Source organism: Solea senegalensis, linkage group LG4, assembly GCF_019176455.1.
Source record: "Solea senegalensis isolate Sse05_10M linkage group LG4, IFAPA_SoseM_1, whole genome shotgun sequence".
Taxonomy (NCBI): Eukaryota; Metazoa; Chordata; class Actinopteri; order Pleuronectiformes; family Soleidae; genus Solea; species Solea senegalensis.
This window is the reverse complement of record NC_058024.1, coordinates 22,085,399-22,106,124: the sequence shown is the minus strand read 5'-3', so window position 1 is coordinate 22,106,124 and position 20,726 is coordinate 22,085,399. Positions and strand designations below refer to the sequence as shown.

General features: G+C 37.4%; 2 protein-coding genes across 5 annotated transcripts; one reads left to right on the top strand and one right to left on the bottom strand.

Annotated features, from left to right (window-relative positions):
- Positions 1-216: 216 nt before the first annotated feature.
- LOC122768619 (calglandulin-like) lies at positions 217-3,608 on the bottom strand. The gene is made up of 5 exons (XM_044024723.1): positions 3,492-3,608; positions 3,198-3,372; positions 1,422-1,566; positions 1,158-1,258; positions 217-430 (listed from the first exon to the last, which is right to left on the bottom strand). Exons 1-5 carry the CDS (start codon positions 3,588-3,590, stop codon positions 387-389), a joined length of 564 nt encoding a protein of 187 aa, XP_043880658.1. The 5' UTR covers positions 3,591-3,608; the 3' UTR covers positions 217-386.
- A 4,355-nt stretch (positions 3,609-7,963) lies between these two features.
- On the top strand, positions 7,964-19,872 carry gnb1b (guanine nucleotide binding protein (G protein), beta polypeptide 1b). 4 transcript variants are annotated; one of them, XM_044024692.1, is made up of 11 exons: positions 7,964-8,398; positions 13,075-13,183; positions 13,290-13,328; positions 13,427-13,533; positions 13,686-13,749; positions 14,530-14,692; positions 14,927-14,993; positions 15,086-15,287; positions 15,419-15,635; positions 15,777-15,892; positions 18,165-19,872. In XM_044024692.1, the coding sequence occupies exons 2-10, from the start codon at positions 13,127-13,129 to the stop codon at positions 15,881-15,883; spliced, it is 1,023 nt and encodes a 340-aa protein (XP_043880627.1). In that variant the 5' UTR covers positions 7,964-8,398; positions 13,075-13,126; the 3' UTR covers positions 15,884-15,892; positions 18,165-19,872. The 4 variants fall into 4 exon arrangements, with proteins under 4 accessions (XP_043880627.1, XP_043880628.1, XP_043880626.1 ...); XM_044024693.1 differs by having other exon boundaries at positions 16,059-19,872; XM_044024691.1 differs by having other exon boundaries at positions 15,777-19,872.
- The last annotated feature ends 854 nt before the right edge of the window (positions 19,873-20,726 follow it).

Sequence of the window (20,726 nt, the reverse complement as noted above, 5' to 3'; positions counted from 1 at the left end):
GAGATGATAAATGTGGTTGGCTCCCTGAGCTGTCTATTTGGTTTTGCAGGGATGAGAATAGGATTTAACAGCCCTGCACACCAGATGCTGTCAGACCCATGTGAATGACTGTATCCGGGTGGAAGGTCTGAGGATATTTACCCTGTGGTGTCTTTTCTCTGACCCTCAGTGACTTAAATTGACTTTGTCAGAAAAACACAAGCAGACACTGAAGGCTTTAAAATGTAAAGATTTTACTTTCATGTGCATAGTTTGTACAAGTATTCTCAAAAGTGAGACATGCGACACATTGTGCACATTTCTATTGGCGTGCTTTACATGAATGAACTGGTTTGTTTTACAATCATGCGACACTTGAGACTGTTCAGCTGCTGCCGCTTTAGTCTTCAGCTCATTTTAAACAAGTCCCCAGTCATCATGGCCACAAATTCTGGAAGAGTCAAAATCAGCATTAAATAGTATTGTATTTGGAGATTTTTGATCAATCATTTACCACAAATGTTAAATTTAACAAAAAAAGAGGAATTGATTTTTATATATACTTAATAAAGAACTAAATAAATATGTTTCTGTGGATTTCTAAAGTCAGTATTAATAGAAAACATATACATTTTTGCCAAATATTATATTGATATATCTAATATAATTATCTATCTATCTATCTATCTATCTATCTATCTATCTATCTATCTATCTATCTATCTATCTATCTATCTGCTATCTCTAGCATCTATCTATCTATCTATCTATCTATCTATCTATCTATCTATCTATCTATCTATCTATCTATCTATCTATCTATCTATCTATCTATCTATCTATCTATCTATCTATCTATCTATCTATCTATCTATCTATCTATCTATCTATAAGCTATCTAGCTAGCATCTATCTATCTATCTATCTATCTATCTATCTATCTATCTATCTATCTAAATAGCATCTATCTATCTATAAATCTAAATTGTTGAAACAAAATATTTATTTTCTGAATAATTAAGTGAAAATTGAACCTTAAAGATCAGCAGGATGTCTTTAAAGAAATTATTAATACAGTCACAACAATGACACGGTATTTAAATCACATCATCTTAAATTAAATTTATTTAAATGTCACATATTGTGAATATACCTTTTATTCCATTTTTCATTATTACCTTCATAATCAATGGTGCCATCTCCATCTTTATCTGCTTCCTTCATCATCTGCTCAGCTTCAATCTCATTCAGCGGTTCTCCTGCATTCGTCAGTACATACCTGAACGTGATAAATCAACATAATAAGACAGTTAACGGCTGATGGTGACAATGAATATTCACACAAAGTGAGCACAATATTGTCTTTTTAAATTGAGTTTTGAATTAGAGCAAAATAAGCAGATGAGGGAGCGGAGGATTTTTTTCACCAATAGTATTCTTACTTGAGTGTGTTCCAGTCAATGTATCCCTTGGCTTCTTTATCAAAGACTTTAAAAGCAGCTCTGAGCTCAGCGTCTTGGTTCTTGGTTCTTTCATGGTACAGTGCCATCAGACCCAGGAAGCTGCCACAGTTAAATACGCCTTTGCCTGAAATGTCACAAGAAATAACAAACTTTAGTTTGACAATGAGACAGATACACAAACCCCTACTATACCATGTGTGAAATTAAAAATAAGTTGACCACAAAAGGGTGAAGTTAAACACAGGTGTCTACATTTTTGTATTTGGGATATGGATGTGATTTAAAATTCATTGCAAACCTTTACTAGAACTGATTCATTATTAAAAGAAATGTCAGGTTTGCAATAAACCTCTGCTTGTATTAGTTTTTTCCTTTTTTGAGTGACCAAATACTGGTAAGAAACAAGTAATTAAATGGAAATGACATCCTTCAGCACAACAATATTTGACAAATATTTCACATGAAATTCAAAGTTGAAAAGTTTATTAGCTCTTAGAACACAGAGCTTTCCTGCTGCTTTTTCCCATTTCTATGTTTAAACATACAGTATATACAGAGGTTATAAGAATGTGCAATATAAAGTGTCTTATATCCTTTTTTTCAGCACAACCTATTGCTTTTTTCTTAGTTACTTTTTTTCTTTAAATGTATAACTATATAAACACACCTGAGTAAAAAGCTCTCAAAATTTTTAAAATCACAAAATGTGTGAAATTTGGAAAAATGTCTAAGTACAAAGTTCACTTGGAACAAAAAGAAAAGAAAAACGGTCTAATTTTGTGTGACTTTTGCACAATTGTTGCTACTTTATATCACTACTAAAAATGTGATATGAAATGAATCATAACTTTGAATCAACAACACATAAGATGAAGGAAAAAAACAAATGTTTTTTAAAGCCTGAATATGTGACCTGCTAACACACACACCAAGGATGGGAATAATACACAACTCCTTATATGGACTAAGGAGTTGTGTATTATTCCCATAGCAATTTAACATGGATGCACCTGCGGCACGTGATCCGTGCCACGTGAGCACTAAGGGTTAAGAAGAAGTCCACCTTAAATGAGTAGTGGACAGAAAATCATGGAACGGCACAAAATGAATCCTCTGTTCAAAGTGACCGGAGTTCCTTTATGGTGTTTGTTTGTCATTTATTTTATTGGGGAGGAAATATGATAACTTTAGGAGGAAATATGATAACTTTACTTTTGATTAGTTATTTATTTATTACCACATAAATAAATAAATAAATGAACACACACCATGGACTTATAGGCTGCAGTTTATAAACTGTAACTCTAACAAGGGCATCGACTAAACATCACCGTCAGATGATTCTTCCTGATAATGCTTAACATTTGCATGTATCACACAGTAAAACACTGCCATCTAGTGATTACTGTGGCTCATCTCCATAAACGCATTACTGTAGATAATGTTTTTTTCATAAAGCACTTTGGAAGATGTTACTTATTTAAGAAAAAAAAAAGCTAAAATGAGTCTGCTCTATAAATTATAAATCTGCCTGGAGTCACAACAGACATTCACAGCTGCAGAGGGTAAATCTTTTAGATTAGTTTAACTTTATCAGACTCAGTAGCAAACATCAATATGACTAACTTTACAAAGATAAACAGTTTTGCCTCACATATTTACACAGTCTAGAATCTAGATATACCTGCTGCCATTTAGCTGAATAAATATTATCTAGGATGATATTGGTGTTAAATGAATTTAGCTTAAATTCACCATCCGTGTCGACGTCTTTGGCCATCTGGCTGAGCTCTCTCTTTGTAGGATTGATTCCCATCAAGCTCATCGCTCTCTCCAGCTCCTGTGTCTTCACGTCGCCATTCCCCTCTTCGTCAAACATCTCGAAAACTCCCTTATACTCTGTGATCTGCTCCTGTGTTAATTTGCTGACCTGGAACCGCACAGAGAGCACAGCTTAATGTCATGTATCTATGAAAAGCATCATGCAGCATTATTCAATGTAAAATGAACAGTTTTGTTGGTGAATTCAGTTCCTTTTGTCATACTCACCATTGTAATGCTGGTAGTACAAACACAAGTGAAGAGAAATACTGTGACGACGGTCAGTGCAGAATGAGAGAATGTCTCAGCCTCGTCATTTTTACACATCTAATGCTCTTTCCCTAGAGTTTAGGAATGCCTGCTTCAAGGCCTTTTATGGCCGGGAGAAGGTTGGACCTGCTGATCATGGATGAGGAATATTCAGATACTGTTTACAACCAACAAATAGCAACAACACGTCAACAAATATAATATGTTTTTTTCAAACTAACAGCGGCTATAAAAGGCTTTCGGATAAAATAACCAAAACACAAACATTCAAATGTATTTTCTGTGACCTCACTATCACAAGTTCTTCTTACAGGAACTGCAGTTAGCTTTCTGTGGGCCATTAGCAGGTGTTTGCGTGTGTGCCCCCAGTGGCGCTCGGGAAAGCAGGCGACCAAATAAGGAAGTACTTAACAAGAAGAAGTTATGTCCAACGTTGCAATGGGAACATTAGGAATTTCACATTTGTTGGCCAAGGGGATGAGCTATTAATGTCTCTGTGCCATGTGTATGGAAATGGTCCTCAGTATTCAGAGTTTGAAGGGAGATACAAATAAACCTAAGTGAAACTGTAACTCAAAAGACTGTTGGACAGAAACTACTCTTTTTATACAGATTTTTTTTTTTTGAACATTTATTAGAACAAGTTCCTTGACAGAGTCTCACACATTATGACAAGTATCAATACTCATTTATACTGATTTGTAATAGTATTTACAAACCAGAACCAACGGAAGAGTTGTTTCACTGAGGAGTTTATAACCTGTATTTCTTATAGCACGTTTCTGGTCTTGATGACCACTCAAAGCTGCTTCACATTCAAGGTTAGAATAGTTTTGGATTTTTCATTCGTTTTTTTAAAACTGTTTTAAAAACAGCATTAATACTGAGATTAAAGTCAGAATTAAAAGAATTCTAAGATGGAAGACTTTAAAGTAATACAGGGCATTATTTTAGATTTTTCGAATCACAAGCGCCCCCACAGTTGCTGAGTGTAACTGCATTGTCGTAAATACCCTCTAGGTGGCAGCAAAGTTATAGTTCATGTCAAATGCCAACACTCTCTCTCTCTCTACATATATATGTACAAACAGCATGAATTCTGAGATTAAAGTCAGAATTCTAGAAAAAAGACTGACATTAAAGTAAGACTTCTGACTTTAATCTCAGAATTCATGCTTTGTTCTTTTTTTCTTTCTTCTGACTATTTGTTTCTGAAATTAGAGTTAGATGTAAGTTTTTTTAGAGAGGGTTTGCTAGTTTTTGTTATTTCTTTTGTAAATGTTTTGTTTGTATTAGTTTTAGTGTTCAGTGTTTAGTGTAGAGGTTTTTTTGTAGGAGTATTTGCCAGGTGCAAGATTCAAAAAGGTGATAATAAGTTTTGTGTCTCAAATACAACCTTTCAAAATTGCCAGCAGAGAAAAAATATATACATTTCATATGAACTCAAATTGTATGAAATTAATTTACAAAGACGAAAATGATGCACATTTGTGCTACAATTTTAGTTTGTTTTATAAAAACACACAATTCAGTTTCAGTTAGTTATTGGGTTAATTAAAATGTTTTTTGCAATTTTAGTTTTCACTATTTCTGCAGTTTTCGTTAACTATAATAACCTTGTTCACATAACAGATTTTACCATTCAAACATTCATACAAGTCTATCTATGTGCAGCACTAAACTGGAGCTTATTGAGTGTGCAGTCATCTGAATGTATGAATTGTTTTTGTTATTACCACAGAATCAGCAGTTCTTCTCTACTGAGGTTGTGGTGATGCTGCACGCTTGAAAGGGGAAGGTGAGGCGATAAATATTCAGCTGCAACATGCAATTTCACCAATAGATGTTGCTAAAGCCAACACACTCCCTTCACTGGACAGAAGTGCAGACAAGTTTTGCACACACATAAAGTGTGATAATAGTTTTATAACTTTTCAGAGAAATCTCAAAAGAGTTAAATGGGAATCATCATTTATTTTAAAAATGTTACACTACATCATTTCCAGAACTATTGTGGTTTTTTACTGTTATATTCTGAATCTATTTGCACACAGAGTACATACATAAACACCAGAATGCACATCAGTAGTAATTTAGGTCAACTTATGTTGTGGTTGACTTTGTAATTATTACCTCCACCAGGGATGTTGTGTTATAACCTGCATGTGTCTGTCTGTATAACTCATTTTCTGTGGTATGTATGTTGTGGCCTAAGGAATAATTAGTTAGATACTGGTGGTAATCAGGGTAATGATTCAAGATTACTATTTTTCTTTTTAAATATTAATCTTGTGGGATGAAAAAAAAGTATATTCTTCTTTTCCTTTCGGCTGCTCCTTTCAGGGGTCGCCACAGCGAATCAATCTTCTCCATCTAATCCTGTTCTCTGTATCCTCCTCTCTCACACCAACTAACTTCATGTCCTCTATCACTACATCCATAAACCTTCTCTTTGGTCTTCCTCTAGACCTCCTGCCTGGCAGTTCCAACCCCAGCATCCTTCTACCAATATACTCACTATCCCTCCTCTGTACATGACCAAACCATCTCATTCTGGCCTCTCTTACCTTATCTCCAAAACATCTAACATGTGCTGTTCCTCTGATTGACTCATTCCTGATCCTATCCATCTTCGTCACTCCCAAAGAGAACCTCAACATCTTCATCTCTGCTACCTCCAGCTCTGCTTCCTGTCTTTTCCTCAGTGCCACTGTCTCTAGACCAGGGGTAGGGAACCTATGGCTCGCGAGCCAGGTGTGGCTCTTTTGATGATTGCATCTGGCTCGCAGATTTAGGCTTTTCAGATAAAACATAAAATATTATCACTTGTTTTAATCCATCCATCGATTTTGGAAGTGGAGGAAACGCAAGTGAATGACATAAATGCAGCACCGTTCTATTCCCTGGCTTTGGATGAGTCAACAGACGTAAGTCATTTGTCGCAGTTCAGTGTGATTGCAAGATATGCTGCTGGTGACACACTGCGCGAAGAAAGTCTTGCTGTTCTGCCAATAAAAGGGTCCACAAGAACCAGAAGTCGCATTAATGGTGAGTATTATAACAACATTATTTAAAAGAATAAATTCAGAGGCTTATTATACTCACATTTAGTTAAATTCAGTCTTGAAATATATTATATGGCTCTCACTGAAATAAATTTGCAAATATTTTGCTTTCATGGCTCTCTGAGTCAAAAAGGTTCCCGACCCCTGCTCTAGACCATACAGCATCGCTGGTCTCATCACTGTCTTGTATATCTTTCCCTTCATTCTGGCTGATACTCTTTTATCACACATGACACTTTTCTCCACTCATTCCAACCAGCTTGAATGGTTCAAGTGGGCAACATTCAGCCCCGTTTGCTTTCACACTTTTGCACTTTAATGAAACGAACCAAACCTTTTGAATAACATATTACCCTCCTCGTCTGCATCAAGAATTACTGAAGGAGAAGACGATTCAGCTGTGCAAGAGCTCACAGTTGACTGAAAAGAAGAGTTTTTAATCTTGTTCTCATTCCACGTCAGACCACGAGCCATTTCTCCCGGCTGTCATTCTACACGTGTGTATATTTTGGTTGTGTTTACCCACAATGCCCTGCGTTATAGTCCGCTTCCTGCATTTGGTTCACTTGAAGCGAACCAAGACCTACGTTTTAGGCGGACCGTTCGCTTTTTAGGTGCACATCAGAGTTTGGTTGCGCATTTACATCTCCCCAAAAGAACGTACATTTCTGAGCAAATGAACCAGGGTTTGATTAAGGGTGGTATGAATGCATCCTAAGATGGAGCAAGAGATGAGGGGACTCCAATTACAATTGTTTCATTTATTAAAAATGTTTTGTTTGTTTCATTCTCTACACACTCAAGTCAAAAGCCCTCTGCTCCACAATCACATATTTCTGATTTTCCTCCAAATACCACCACAGGAAGCTCATGTACCACTGGTGGTACAAGCACCACAGTTTGAGAACCATTGGCTTATAGAAAACACTTAATGCAGACAATATGTTACAGTGTAGTTTGGTCTTATATTGGATCTGAAACATGAAAAACAAAGAATTTACATTTTGTTCCTGGTTTATACATATTCAAATTTCCTTTACAACCTCTCTACCCATAGTTTTGCTGGTGACAATGTTGATTTGTGCCGTCTGAATGGCTTCCTCTTGTTTAGTTATGTTTAGAGTCCTACTGAAATTATTGCCACTTCCTACTTTAGAAGCCAAATTAGGGCCCGCCTTACTCCTCTGTCTTTCAGAAGAACTGGTTAGAATAAAACAAGCAAACATGGTGTTGCCGCCTATGCGTTGTAGTGCACTCTAATACAAATACAACAACACATCAAATGTGAAGCGCCGAACATTCACGGTGGTTGAAAACGCTGGCATCTCCAGCTGTAGATAAAATCACGAAATACGGTATTCTCCCCCATCGGTGCTGCAACGTGGGGTTTCCCGGCTCTAACTGCAGGGTCACCGCGCCCATCTCGTCGTTCGATGGACGAACGACTGTGTTACCACGGAAAGCACTGATGCTGAGATTTGCAGAAGGGACATAGTCGACTGTCTTGTTGACTTTCTGTGACTGTACAGATTAGCCTATTTGTTTGCCACAGCAGTGTCTTGAGTACACAGCTAGTGGGTGTGATTCTCCACTCTCCTCTCCGGTTGGTTGACGGAGGTTGTCAAGCTCCCTAGCTGTAGCCTGCGCACGGGAAGGGCTGCTCCTCGGAAAACTAACGCTAGCTGGCTAGCTAGTGAGTGAGCTAGCGCTGTGGTGTTCGTTGATGCGTGGATCGGAGGTACATACCGCCCTGTTTTCCAGTCAATGCCAAAACGTAAAACCAAACGCAAATTGAATCAGGTAAGATGAAACTAAAACAAGGATAATGCTGCTTTGCCATCTTTCACTGTATCTATTAATACCAATAGCTGATTAATTGTGGCGGAATTGGACTGCCCGGGGGTGGGGTAGCGATGGTTAGCTTCCTTAGTTAGCTCAGGTTCGCTAACGTCAGGTTTGCCATTACATGTTTAACAAATTCGGTAAGTCAGTGTACACAATACTTTGCAGCTGTGGCCCCTGGTGCCCATTATTTGATTCGAATATGCAGGTTAATGTGAACAAGCTATCTCCAAGTCAGCTGGCTCATACATCCATTAATTTAAGTTGGTTTTACTGCTGTTCATGTTAACAAATCCTGTCTGGCGGTGAACGTTGGCCAGTGAGGCTTATGACAGTGATGACCCAGCGGTGTTGCCTCTTGGCCTAAAACACACTACTCTAACCATGTAAGGGGCTAGTTAACGGATTAAAAAGTACTGGATAGAAATTCTATGGTGAATTTAGCGCCGCCATAGTCACGATGTCGTCTTGTAGGCCGAGTGTAACTGTTGCATTTCAAGATTTTGCTATCAGTTGATGATGACACACTGGGTTGGGCTGGAAAAAATAAACGTCCCGTAAACAGAAATCATACAGTAAATGTGAGTTACTAGTAGCTAACATTACTAACTGACCTTAACATTAAACATTATAAATACTAATGCATGTGTGTCTATATGTGGGCAAGGTCCACTCTTTGTCAGGGTGAATTACTGTATCCGCGTTAACACCCTTTTTACAAGCCGAACTATTAAGTTAGCATTTTGCTGCCTCTTTCATCGAAACGGGCGCACCAGTGCAACGTCTATAGCTCATGTTGGTAACATTGTTTTATGTTCCAACCGTTAACACATTTAAAGATGTTGGTGTGTGGTTGGTGGTCGTTTATCACTATCGAGCGCCCGCATTCGTTGCATTTACTGCTTACTTCAGGCAATCAAATAGGCCATCGCCGCCCGACCTTGCAGTTTTACAGGCTTGGTTAAACGGAAAGTCTTGGAAACCAATAAGTATACCGGTACGCCGTAATCAAATTAGTCGAACACTGTCTGCTTTAACGAGATTATTAGTGTGTAAGTAAGTGGACCTCAAAAGGCCGAGCAACCAGCGAGCTTCTAGATTTATTTACAGCTGGCTTCCAAGCTAACTACATAGCACTTGGTGTAATTGCGGAAGAGCGGCCGAGTACCCCAAAGTTTCGTTATTTTGCATTCGATACTGTCAGCTATAGGGTTGACCTGTCATGATATGTCTACCCGACGTTGTTATATCTCAAGTGATTTATTTTTTTGTTAGCGAAGTGAATGAGTTCGCTGCTTTCTTGAACTGCAGCTCTGCCCTGCCTGCAGGCCTACACCGTCAAGCCTGCTAGCAGGCTAACCAGTAGACAGCAGTCTGCAAGATGGCGTTTAGCTGCATCTTCTTACATTTGTAAAAGTTCTATTATTTCCAGCGCGTTTTAAGTGGGGGAATAGGATTAGTCAGATACAAGCCGTCCCATTTACTAGTTTTTATTTTGTCACATTAGGAGTTTTATTCGAGTACAAATTCTACTCATGTGTGGAACCTCTGTAGACAGTTTTACTAAACAAATGAGATTCAAGAACTTGGTTAAAACGGCTACCTCGCAGCCATTCAAATGCAATGCAAACTATCTACTGTTGAAGGCAAATCACAGTACTGCACATATTCACTAAGTCAACTGTCAGTTCACCAAATACAGCATTGAGTAAACTCGTGCACCAAAGTCTCTTAGAAAATGCACATGCTTGTATTGTGTGTATTTTTTATTATATTGTATTTATTGTTTTTCATTTGTTTGTAAGAGTACTGTGCTAAAGGCCCAGGGTGTCACCAGCTTATGTCTGTCAAATTCTGTTATCATTGGCCTTTGGAATGATGTGACTGAATGTTGGTCTTGTATTCAACTAGCTGTCAGTGAGCTTAACTCATGCAACATGCACAGGTCTCCTTTTTCAAAGAAGATATTTCTCACATGAAATGGTAAGACAAACACAAGTTTTACAAGTAACATTAAATAGGCTTTTATTCCAGTTTGAAGAAAGCCAGGGTTGTGCTATTGTTAAAGTTTAAGGGTAGGTCACACTAAATACTCAACACGTTAACCCATAGAAGCTGTTTTTTTTTCTGTAAACTTTCTTCTTTTAATGCTGTATACACATCTCCCCGTATTTTCTGCATGTGTTCCAGTAAAATTATAATGTATGATCATTATAGCTTTGCTTAAAACAGGGTTGTATCAGGCTTATGATTTCAGAAGCTGTGTGGAAATCCAGGCACTTACATTTAGCGTGTTGTGTGTAAAAGAAATAAGATTAAACTCATCCTTTAATGATTGAGAAAACATATTTCTAATTCTCCTGAGCTGGCTTTGCCAGCTGTCAATGTCAGTGGACATGGATAGGATTATAGTCCGATTGACCTAGGATTTCAGCTTTTAGGATTATGAAGTTGCGCTGTGATATTGCTGGTTATGGCTCTCTCTACGATCCAGCTTTAGCTGTGAAACAGTGCATTATCATTATTCAACAATACAGATAAGCTGACTTGTCCTTTGAGAACATGTGTTTGCTTACCCACTATAGTGTGTGTGTGTGAGTGTGAGAGAGGGAGAGAGATGCATTTATTTTTTAATTCTAACTAAATGATACCTTTTGAAAGCAGCAGGCACAGACTGCACTCAAGGGACCTGAGAACAGCTAGTGAGCAACTATTCCAGGCTGTTTGCTACTGCTCATTGTTTATCATGCTGTCAGCTGACCCTGATCAGGCGCTTGAAAAGGAGAAGTGATGAGGGAGAGGAACTCCTTAGCTGTAAGCATCCACAGAGGTCAATGGGAAATGATACTTCTAAATGTGGAGAATATTTAAACTTTAGATGGAGCTATAATAAAGCAATTTTGTAAAAAGACATAAATGGTCATGCATCAGAATGATTTGCAAATTATCTTCTGCTTCACTGTTAAATTGCTTTAACATTCAGTGGTATATTTGTGTATTTTCTGTTGTAATGGAGCCGATTAATGTCTTATAGAAGGAAACTTGCACAGAGTGTAGTCAGTGTAAGTGATGCATCAGAGGCTGATGGGTTTTCAAGTGTGACTTCCTGGTTTTTGTCTTCCAATGTCATGCAACTCATTCCTTAAATATTATGTCTTGGAAGTGTAGTTGTGGGAAGGCAACAAGGTTCTTACAGTAACTCTGACTCTGTACAGAAGCAAAATATATCGCTGTTATTGCTGAAGGTCACAATTGTCTGTAAATATTTTTGTAATGATGGCTGTCCCAAATTGCTTTGTCTGGTTTACTATAAAGAGTACAGTTACACGTTTGTTTCCTGTGTGCTTTTGTTGGACACTCTTGAATAATTAATTGGATGGGCCTGGGCACAGTGTTTTTCTAGCAATAACTATCCGTTTTTTATTCTGATATCATAATGCATGTCTTGCACAGTCAGGCCATTGACTTGCAGTATGAACTGTGAGTTTCTTTGGTTCTCTATAATAACTGAGCCTGTACTGTAAGTAAATTTCCCCACTGTGGGACAAATAAAGGACTATCTTATCTTACGATACGCATATCGAAACAGAAATCGCAACACTCTAACTCACAAACCTGTGTCGCATTGGAAAAGGTAGCCCTTTGAGCTGTCCATGCTTCCGTTTTAAATATTAAATAACCGTTTAGTTAATATTTTAAAAAAATGTTATGTTTCCAATAATGTGACGAGTGAGCAAAAGTTTGGCTACCGCTATTTCAACAACGTGAGGAGCGGAGGAAACATGGCTAATAACACTGAAATTACGAGTGATGTCGAACATGTCGACGCATATTCATCGTTTGTTAAATTTATTAAATATTTTGTTTTCAAAATCACCAAAACAAATAAATCGATCTGTGAGTCGTAAATCGAAATACAAACTAAATCATTTTTGTTGATGATTTAGGTGTATCGTTACAGGCCTAATATCGTTCACCTTTATAAATCTTTATTAATATTGATATATTACGATGTGACATGCTGACTGTCATGAGTAAAGTGTTTAACACACATATATACATATATAGATATATATATCTATATATGTATATGTATATATGTATGTATATATATATGTATGTATATATATATGTATGTATATATATATATATATATATATATATATGTATTTATATATATATATATATATATATATGTGTGTGTATATATATATATATATATATATATATATATATATATATATATATATATATATATAGTTATATTCCGTGGGAGCCTCATGGCTATGTTTTAATGTAAGAGGCTTATTGATTGTGGCGAAAATTCCAATTTCAAAGTACCAATGTTGATGTGAACAGGATAATGACTGCTTTTCACATCACTGTAAAGTCCTACTGTTCTGGCAATCTGAATTGTGTGTCAGTATTATGGTAGTGAAAAAGTAAAATTGAACTGTGACATTATGTATAGTACATACTGTAATTTAGTCATATTGTTGCTTGCTTTCCTTCTGCTCTTGAAAGAACTTGTCATGAACCACCTTGCGTATGGTTGAAAATATGACCTTGAATTTGAAATTTATATGAATGATTTTATTGTTTCATGTTTTTGTTTGTTGTATTTGTTTTCTTAGATCAACAAGTGCCCCAGTAGCTGGAGAAAGGTAATTGATAAAGCAGAATAAGATGAGTGAATTGGACCAGTTACGCCAAGAGGCGGAGCAGCTCAAAAATCAGATCAGGGTGAGTAACAAAACACTTTTTATGTTATCCTACCAAACATGAAAACCTCTATATACAATTAGATAGCCAAGCTAAGTCTGACATATGTGCATTTCCTTCATTTCAGGATGCCAGGAAAGCATGTGCAGATGCCACACTATCACAGGTAATGTTTAATCTTAGGATTTTTCCTTTGGTTTGGAAAAAATGGTATGTAAATCATCAGATAACTTACTGCCTTTTTCTTCTTCTTCTTTTATTAAGATCACAGCTAATATTGACCCCGTTGGCCGAATCCAGATGCGTACAAGAAGAACACTGCGGGGTCACTTGGCTAAAATCTATGCCATGCATTGGGGAACAGATTCCAGGTAAACTCGATACATTCTTATCTCACACCTAAGTGTGAAAGGTGAATGATATGAGTTGCTGCATTGTACAGTTAATGTATAAGTAATTAAGTAGACTGGCAGGAAATATTTTTGTGGTAGTGGTTTCAATATTGCTGTTCTCGTTTGTGTAGGCTCCTGGTCAGTGCCTCTCAAGATGGCAAACTCATTATTTGGGACAGCTATACCACAAATAAGGTAAGTCACGTCTTTGCAGAAAGAGTTAATGTCATACTTAAATCTGCAAATGCCAATTTTTTGTCATGTTATTGGAAATTAAAGCAACAATAGCGGTTAAGGCCGAGCTCACAATGGAGTGAAAATTATGTTGTTCCTGTAAAATCACTCCAGCATCCCTGATATTATCTAACCACCGAAACACGCATTTTTTTGTGTGTGTGGTAGAGTTGTCAAAGTTTCGGGCCGGGTTCGGGTGGACAATTCATGCTGGTGTGTCGGGCTGTGTCGGGTTCAGGCTTAAAGACCTGTGGTTTGTTTCGGGTTGTAATTTTCAGGCCTGTTGAGAACTGTAGTGTATAGTTGGGGGTTGGGTGCAGTATATAAATTACAGTACAAAGTACAAACATAAGTTTAACAATACAATTTCTCAAGAAAAAAAAAGTTTTACTTGGGACCCATTGGATTTCCCTGGGGCCGATGCAAATCTGCTAACATGCTGTATGGAACTCACTAAAGTGAAAATCTATCAACATCACTGCAGGATACTGTAATGTGAAAAGGGGTCACAAACAGAAACTGCTAGTTTGAGCCCTTTTTAAAGTAAGTGGTGACGTTCTAGTAAGTGCCAGTGAGTAGTATCTTATTGACTCGTGAATACTATCATGTTTCTACCAAGGCGCAAATGATATGGGCCTGAGTATACAGGATGTTGTCTAATGCCTTTTGGAGCATTACAGTCTGTGCTCTGTTCTCACTTTAGTTGCTTTATACATTTGTGTGTTCTTATCTTTGTTATAGGTTCACGCCATTCCACTTCGATCTTCCTGGGTCATGACTTGCGCATATGCACCTTCAGGAAATTATGTGGCCTGTGGTGGCTTAGACAACATCTGCTCCATTTACAACCTGAAAACACGTGAGGGGAATGTACGTGTGAGCCGTGAGCTCGCTGGACATACAGGTAAAAACTTTTTCAGCGGTGACTTCCAAGTTCTATGCGTTTTATGCTGCATGTAGAAACTAAAATCATTAGGTGAATCCCTTGTATTTGAATTTTTATTCATTAAACATTTTCAAGTTGTCAAAAAGTTATCTTAGAATAATTTACTGCTGCATATGTGCTCAAATGTGCAATTTAGTTTACTATCAAACATGTAATTTCATATGATTGAACTCTTGTTTCTTTGAATTTTAGGATATCTATCCTGTTGTCGCTTTCTTGATGATAACCAGATTGTTACAAGCTCTGGAGATACCACTTGGTGAGAAGATTTTCACATCATAGTTTTTTTTTGTGTTAAAACTGAAAGTAAAGAAATGTCAAATGGTTATTATCCTTTCTTTTATCTTCTAGTGCACTTTGGGACATTGAGACTGGCCAGCAGACAACCACATTTGCTGGACATACAGGCGATGTCATGAGCCTGTCATTGGCTCCTAACTCCCGGTTATTTGTCTCTGGTGCTTGTGATGCCTCTGCTAAACTCTGGGACGTTCGAGAAGGCATGTGCAGACAGACATTTACTGGCCATGAGTCTGACATCAATGCCATCTGTGTAAGTGATTAACATGTACATGAGGAATTTGGAAAGTAATGTTTTATGAAAAATAATTGTGCAGAATATTTTGGTGTTGTGTGGTTTTCTCCTGTGTGGTAACGTCTCCTTTTTTTTTGTCATTTTTTTAGTACTTCCCTAATGGCAATGCCTTTGCCACTGGCTCTGATGATGCCACCTGCAGGCTGTTTGATCTGCGTGCTGATCAGGAATTAATGATCTACTCTCATGACAACATCATATGTGGCATCACCTCTGTTGCATTCTCCAAGAGTGGCCGTCTTCTTCTGGCCGGATATGACGACTTCAACTGTAATGTGTGGGACACACTAAAAGCAGACCGTGCTGGTAAGTAATTGAAGCAAGATCACAACAGCCATATTGGCTTCATGTTAGAAAAATACTCTATTTTACTATTTGAGAATTGCAGATTATATGCTTGCTTGTCAGTTGTCCTGAGACCAAGTTTAATTGTGTTACTATTTCTAGGTGTGTTGGCTGGACATGACAACCGTGTTAGCTGTCTTGGAGTTACTGATGATGGCATGGCAGTTGCAACAGGATCCTGGGACAGTTTTCTGAAGATCTGGAATTGAAGCCTGAAGGTTCTTTCATTCTTTTTTAAAAATTGTTTCACCATTTTCCCACAGTATACTTTTGAAGCTATTCCAAGCAAAAACCTGTAGTTGCAGATGTTTGCCATACCCAATTCTTTTTCTTGGCTGGAGTAGAAGGTGATTTACTGATGGTGCTACTTTTGTTGCCTTACAGGTTTGAGAGCTTTATGGGTTCATTGAAATGTCTGTGTTTCTTTTGCTGATCAGCGCATTTGAGACACCTGTTGGTTTGAATGGATCTTGGCATTTTCTTTTGACTCTCATAACCAACAAAACTTTGTTGTCCCTCCATTTACAGTAAGCTCTAGATAAATGTCAGGGCACGTTCACCTGCCTCTAGCATTTGTAAAAGTTTCATGGATTTTCATACAAGTTTTCATAGAGTGGTTGATGAGAGCACCTTAGACATCTTCTGCCCTAAAAGTTGCTGCCGTAATATTGTGCTTACAATACACCAATAAGCCAGAATGTGGCTGAACAGCATGTACAAAAAAAAACAACCACAGAAAAGTGAAATGGAAATCCAGTTCATGGAAAATGCTATGTTTTTGTTTTGACAGGAAATAAAGTTATGACACTTGAGGTGATTTACTGGAAGTGTGATGTCACTACAACACACAACTACTTATATTAAGATACATTTGCTGCATGCCCCCGAGTAAAACAATTAAAACCTGGTACCTGTTCTCATGTTGTGGCTGATTAGTGTAAATACATAATCTTGTCACCATTTCAGTATCTGACCAAACAATTTTAAGATTTATTTTTTCTTTTAAATGTTTACCAAAAAGACTTATCAAAATGGGACATGGCTGGTAGCCTGTGGAAAGGTCATTAGGAACCTCTGACACTTGAAACTGCAAATGAATCTTGCATATAACAATGTTGTGTGGTGTAATAACTTAGTTATCTGAAACAAGCTTTATTCATACGATTTTGCAGGCTTCCCTAGAGACACAGAACTTGTAAGCCTGCTCTGAGGCTTGTAGATGTAAATGTTGAGGATGTAACTTGTGACATACTGATATTGACAAAAACGATGTAAAAAAAAAATAATTAAATACCCTATAATTTCCAATGCTTTCCCTTTGACACAATAACTCTGCATCACACTTCAACGTAAGGCCCTGGTATACTTCCCTGGTATGAAGTGAATTGTGTAATCAACACCCAAAAATTTTGGAACCAAGCTCAAAAAGACATTGCATGTGCAAACTGAATTCCCATCACAAGTAGGTGGAGTATTAAGCCCCGCTCACAAAGCAGAAACATTTTTGACAACAGAAGAAATAGTCGCCAAGGATAGTCATCCGAGCCTCGACCTGGCGACCCTCAAAAATGGCTGACACCCCGGCCCCCCTGCCTGACGGACCTTTCAGCTGATGACCCGCTCGAAACCGGATGTGTCCGAGGGAGCTGTATCATCACTCTCTCCTCTTGGTAGGAATGCGTCCTATTCCCCGCATCCAGACTTGAACCGTCACCCGATGGTGAAGTGAGATACCACAGTGCCCCGACGCGCGAGTACACCAGGGTCTGCGATGCACTTCGGTGCGTGCGTGGCATGTGTGCGAAAGTATACCAGGGCCTTTTAGTGTTGTCATATTTTGAGTTCAGTTTATTCACCAGAAATTGACAAGACATTAAACAAAGGCAAAGATTAATTTAATTAATAACATTATTGTTAGTTTCAGTTGCAATCAAATTCCATCTGGCCCTGATTACCATATCATTCAAAATCTGACATTGTGACATTCCCAGTGCATATAATGAACCCAATGAGCCTTAAACTTCTGTTTGACTTAAAGGTCCAGTGTGTAATATTTAGGAGTGTTTATTGACAGAAATTGAATGTATGTTTGTATGAGTGTGGAATTACTTTGAAGTAAAAACCCTTTTTGTTTTCATAGCCTTGGCACAAGCCTTTTTTTTTATGTACTTGTGGCAAGGGCCTTGCTTTACGGGGGCCACCATATTGTGCTGCCATGTTTCTACCGCATTTTCTACCGCAAATGTACAAACCAGCCCAGAGTGTGTTGTGTTTTTTGAAGCTACATGAACAAAATATCATCACCATCCTTTCTGGTATATAAAGGCCACCCTATTTCTGACCTGTGTGGGAAAGGGCGGGGTAGTGAGTGAGGACATCCTCCATTCCTCGCAATCTGCCAACTCGCCATTAGATGTTACTAATTCTCACACACTGGACCTTTAAGATTAGGCAGTTAATTTCTAAATTCAATTTGTCTTTGTTTCCCAGATGTTCTTTTAACTCCAAAGTTGACTGGAAGACCATTACAACTTCAGAATGTTCACAGCATCTTCTTCAACACTGTTTAAACTGACTTGGACACCACAAAAATGAAGGGAAACCAATGCCTTTCCTACACAAAGAAGAGCACAATTGTTTATCACCTAGTTAAGAAAGGATCTCCTGTGGTATCAAATCAGAAACTTGTGCATTCCTTCTTGGACCATTTTATGTTACCCTGAAAGAAAAAACAACAACACTATCATCCCATGCAAATGTGTGCGTCTTGAAAGCAAATGTTGGAGTGTAATGTACAAATTATTTAACTTTTTTTTTTTTTTAAAGAATTATATTCTGATGGTTTGTTATTCTTGATGGCTATTCTTTTTTGTCATATTTCTTTAGTGGTTTTAGATATGTTTAAATTACAGCTTGTCTTTCTAATCCAGTTAAATCAATTAAGACAGATGAGAGGTAACATGCAGAAGTAAACGCTTGGATCATATTACACGAGCAGCTTTCAAAATGTCCATGATGTATTTATATACTAGCTGTTTTTTGTTTCATCACAGCCTTTTGCACATGAAGAAGCTTTGCCTCTCAACTAATACTATGTTAACTAACAAAGCACATGCTATAAGTTATAAATGCTCATTCCAGTACTAAAGGAGTTATTATGAGAAGCGTATCAAGTTAACCCCCCTTAATTCTTGTACATGCCTTTGACTTTGGGTGGGATGGGTTGGGGGTATAGCAAGATAGGTGCAGAGATAATCGGGCATGGCTGGATTTTATTATATGGATGGGGGATTGTGTTTAGTATCCACTTTTGAGTGAAACACCTTACCCGACTAAATAGACACTTCCTTTGCTTGGGACTGCAGTTGCAACTCTGTGAATGAAATGTACAAATCAGTGTCTGAAAAAATTGGTCTGATATTTTTTAAGTTAAGGCATTTAATTTTGTCTGCCATGAGTTAATTTAGATGTGCATGCTGTAGACTTGCTTTCGATTGTGCAACAATTCTAGATTTTCTTTTGTTTCTGAAAAGGAGAGTAACCTATTCATTGAACTTAATAGAAGCCAATTTTTTGGCTCAAGCTCTGCATACATCATGTACTAATACTGGTAACGCTATGCACCAGAGTGAGCAAGGATGGAGAAACACTTAATATTGACTGCGTACTTAGTGTAAATTCTGCTTACCAGTTCTCTTGATGCCAATTTTTGTAATAATTATAACAATCATTGTGAGAATTCTATTACTTCGAGTCATTTTCTCTCCTTCAAATCCTCACACTCAATGGAACAATAACATCCTCATATACTGTCCATACTAAAAAAACTTTTGTACATTTTTTTTTCTTGGTCTTAAATTGAAAATCAGAGCATCTGAATGACAACATTTCACTGTATACAGAAGCACTTTTGTTAAAGTTGTGACATATTTTCACTTTTCTTTTTTCTGCGATGATGTACAATAAATGTGATGTATTTGTGTGTGGCCACAAGTGAAAATGCAATTCAACTGAGATGGATTCCCTTTTCTCTTTCCATTAATATTATAGAGCTCTGCACCCTTATGTACCTTTTCACTTTTTGTATTTCATTTCAGTCTGTTGGTGTTCCACGGTGAGCTGGATGCAAGATAGATACTGTACTAAATTGTACTGTTATTGATTGAAAAATGTAATAAAAAGCTGTTTGAGATCTCTATTTGTTGTCTGTTTGAATATAAATGCTGAAATAAGGTGTGTAAAGAGACCCATCGCACTCTAGTAGCAGCTGATATTTTTCCGAGGGTGGATTAAAATTTGGCTAGCAAAATATATCGGAATAAATAAGACTTGCTTGTTATAGATTCTGATTAGGTTAGCAACCTTGTGTTTTTAAATACAATCATACTTGTTTACAAATGACATGCACTTGTCTAACCAGAAGAAAGGTTTTTGGAGCCGCTAATTAAGTTTCACTTTTTCTACATCTGTTTATCTTTTAGTGGATAAAAAAACAGACTGGTGATGGTGAAATGCTATGTATTCACTTTTAGGGGCAAAACATGAGGTGGACAAGCATGGACATGCAACTTTTTAACATATAATAATTTTTATATTTAATTTAATTTAAATCTGTCCACTGTACCCCAAGATAAGTCGATGATGTCATTTACATCCACCCTGCTGCTGCTGCCTGCTGCTAATTACTGAATATTGTGACTAAACAACACTAAGATACTACAAGGTGGGGCTTACATGGATTGTACTTGCTTGTCCAGCACATCCCACATTTGGTCTACTCTAGACTGACATCTAGGTAATGTAGAGCCCAGGTCAACACCGTAAAGTCACCGCAGTCCTTAAAAAAAATCCCAGAAACATTTCTGCTGTGTGGTGGGGCTATTTATTATTCAGAGGAAAGAGTACTGAAATATTCTACGCAAGTAAAAGTACCACTATTGTAATAGGTTTTTACTTAAGTACAAGTAAAAGTACTGGTCTAAACTCAATTTAAACTTAAAAAAAAAGAGGGTAAAAGTGACTTATTTTTTAATTAAAGACAAACCTTTACAA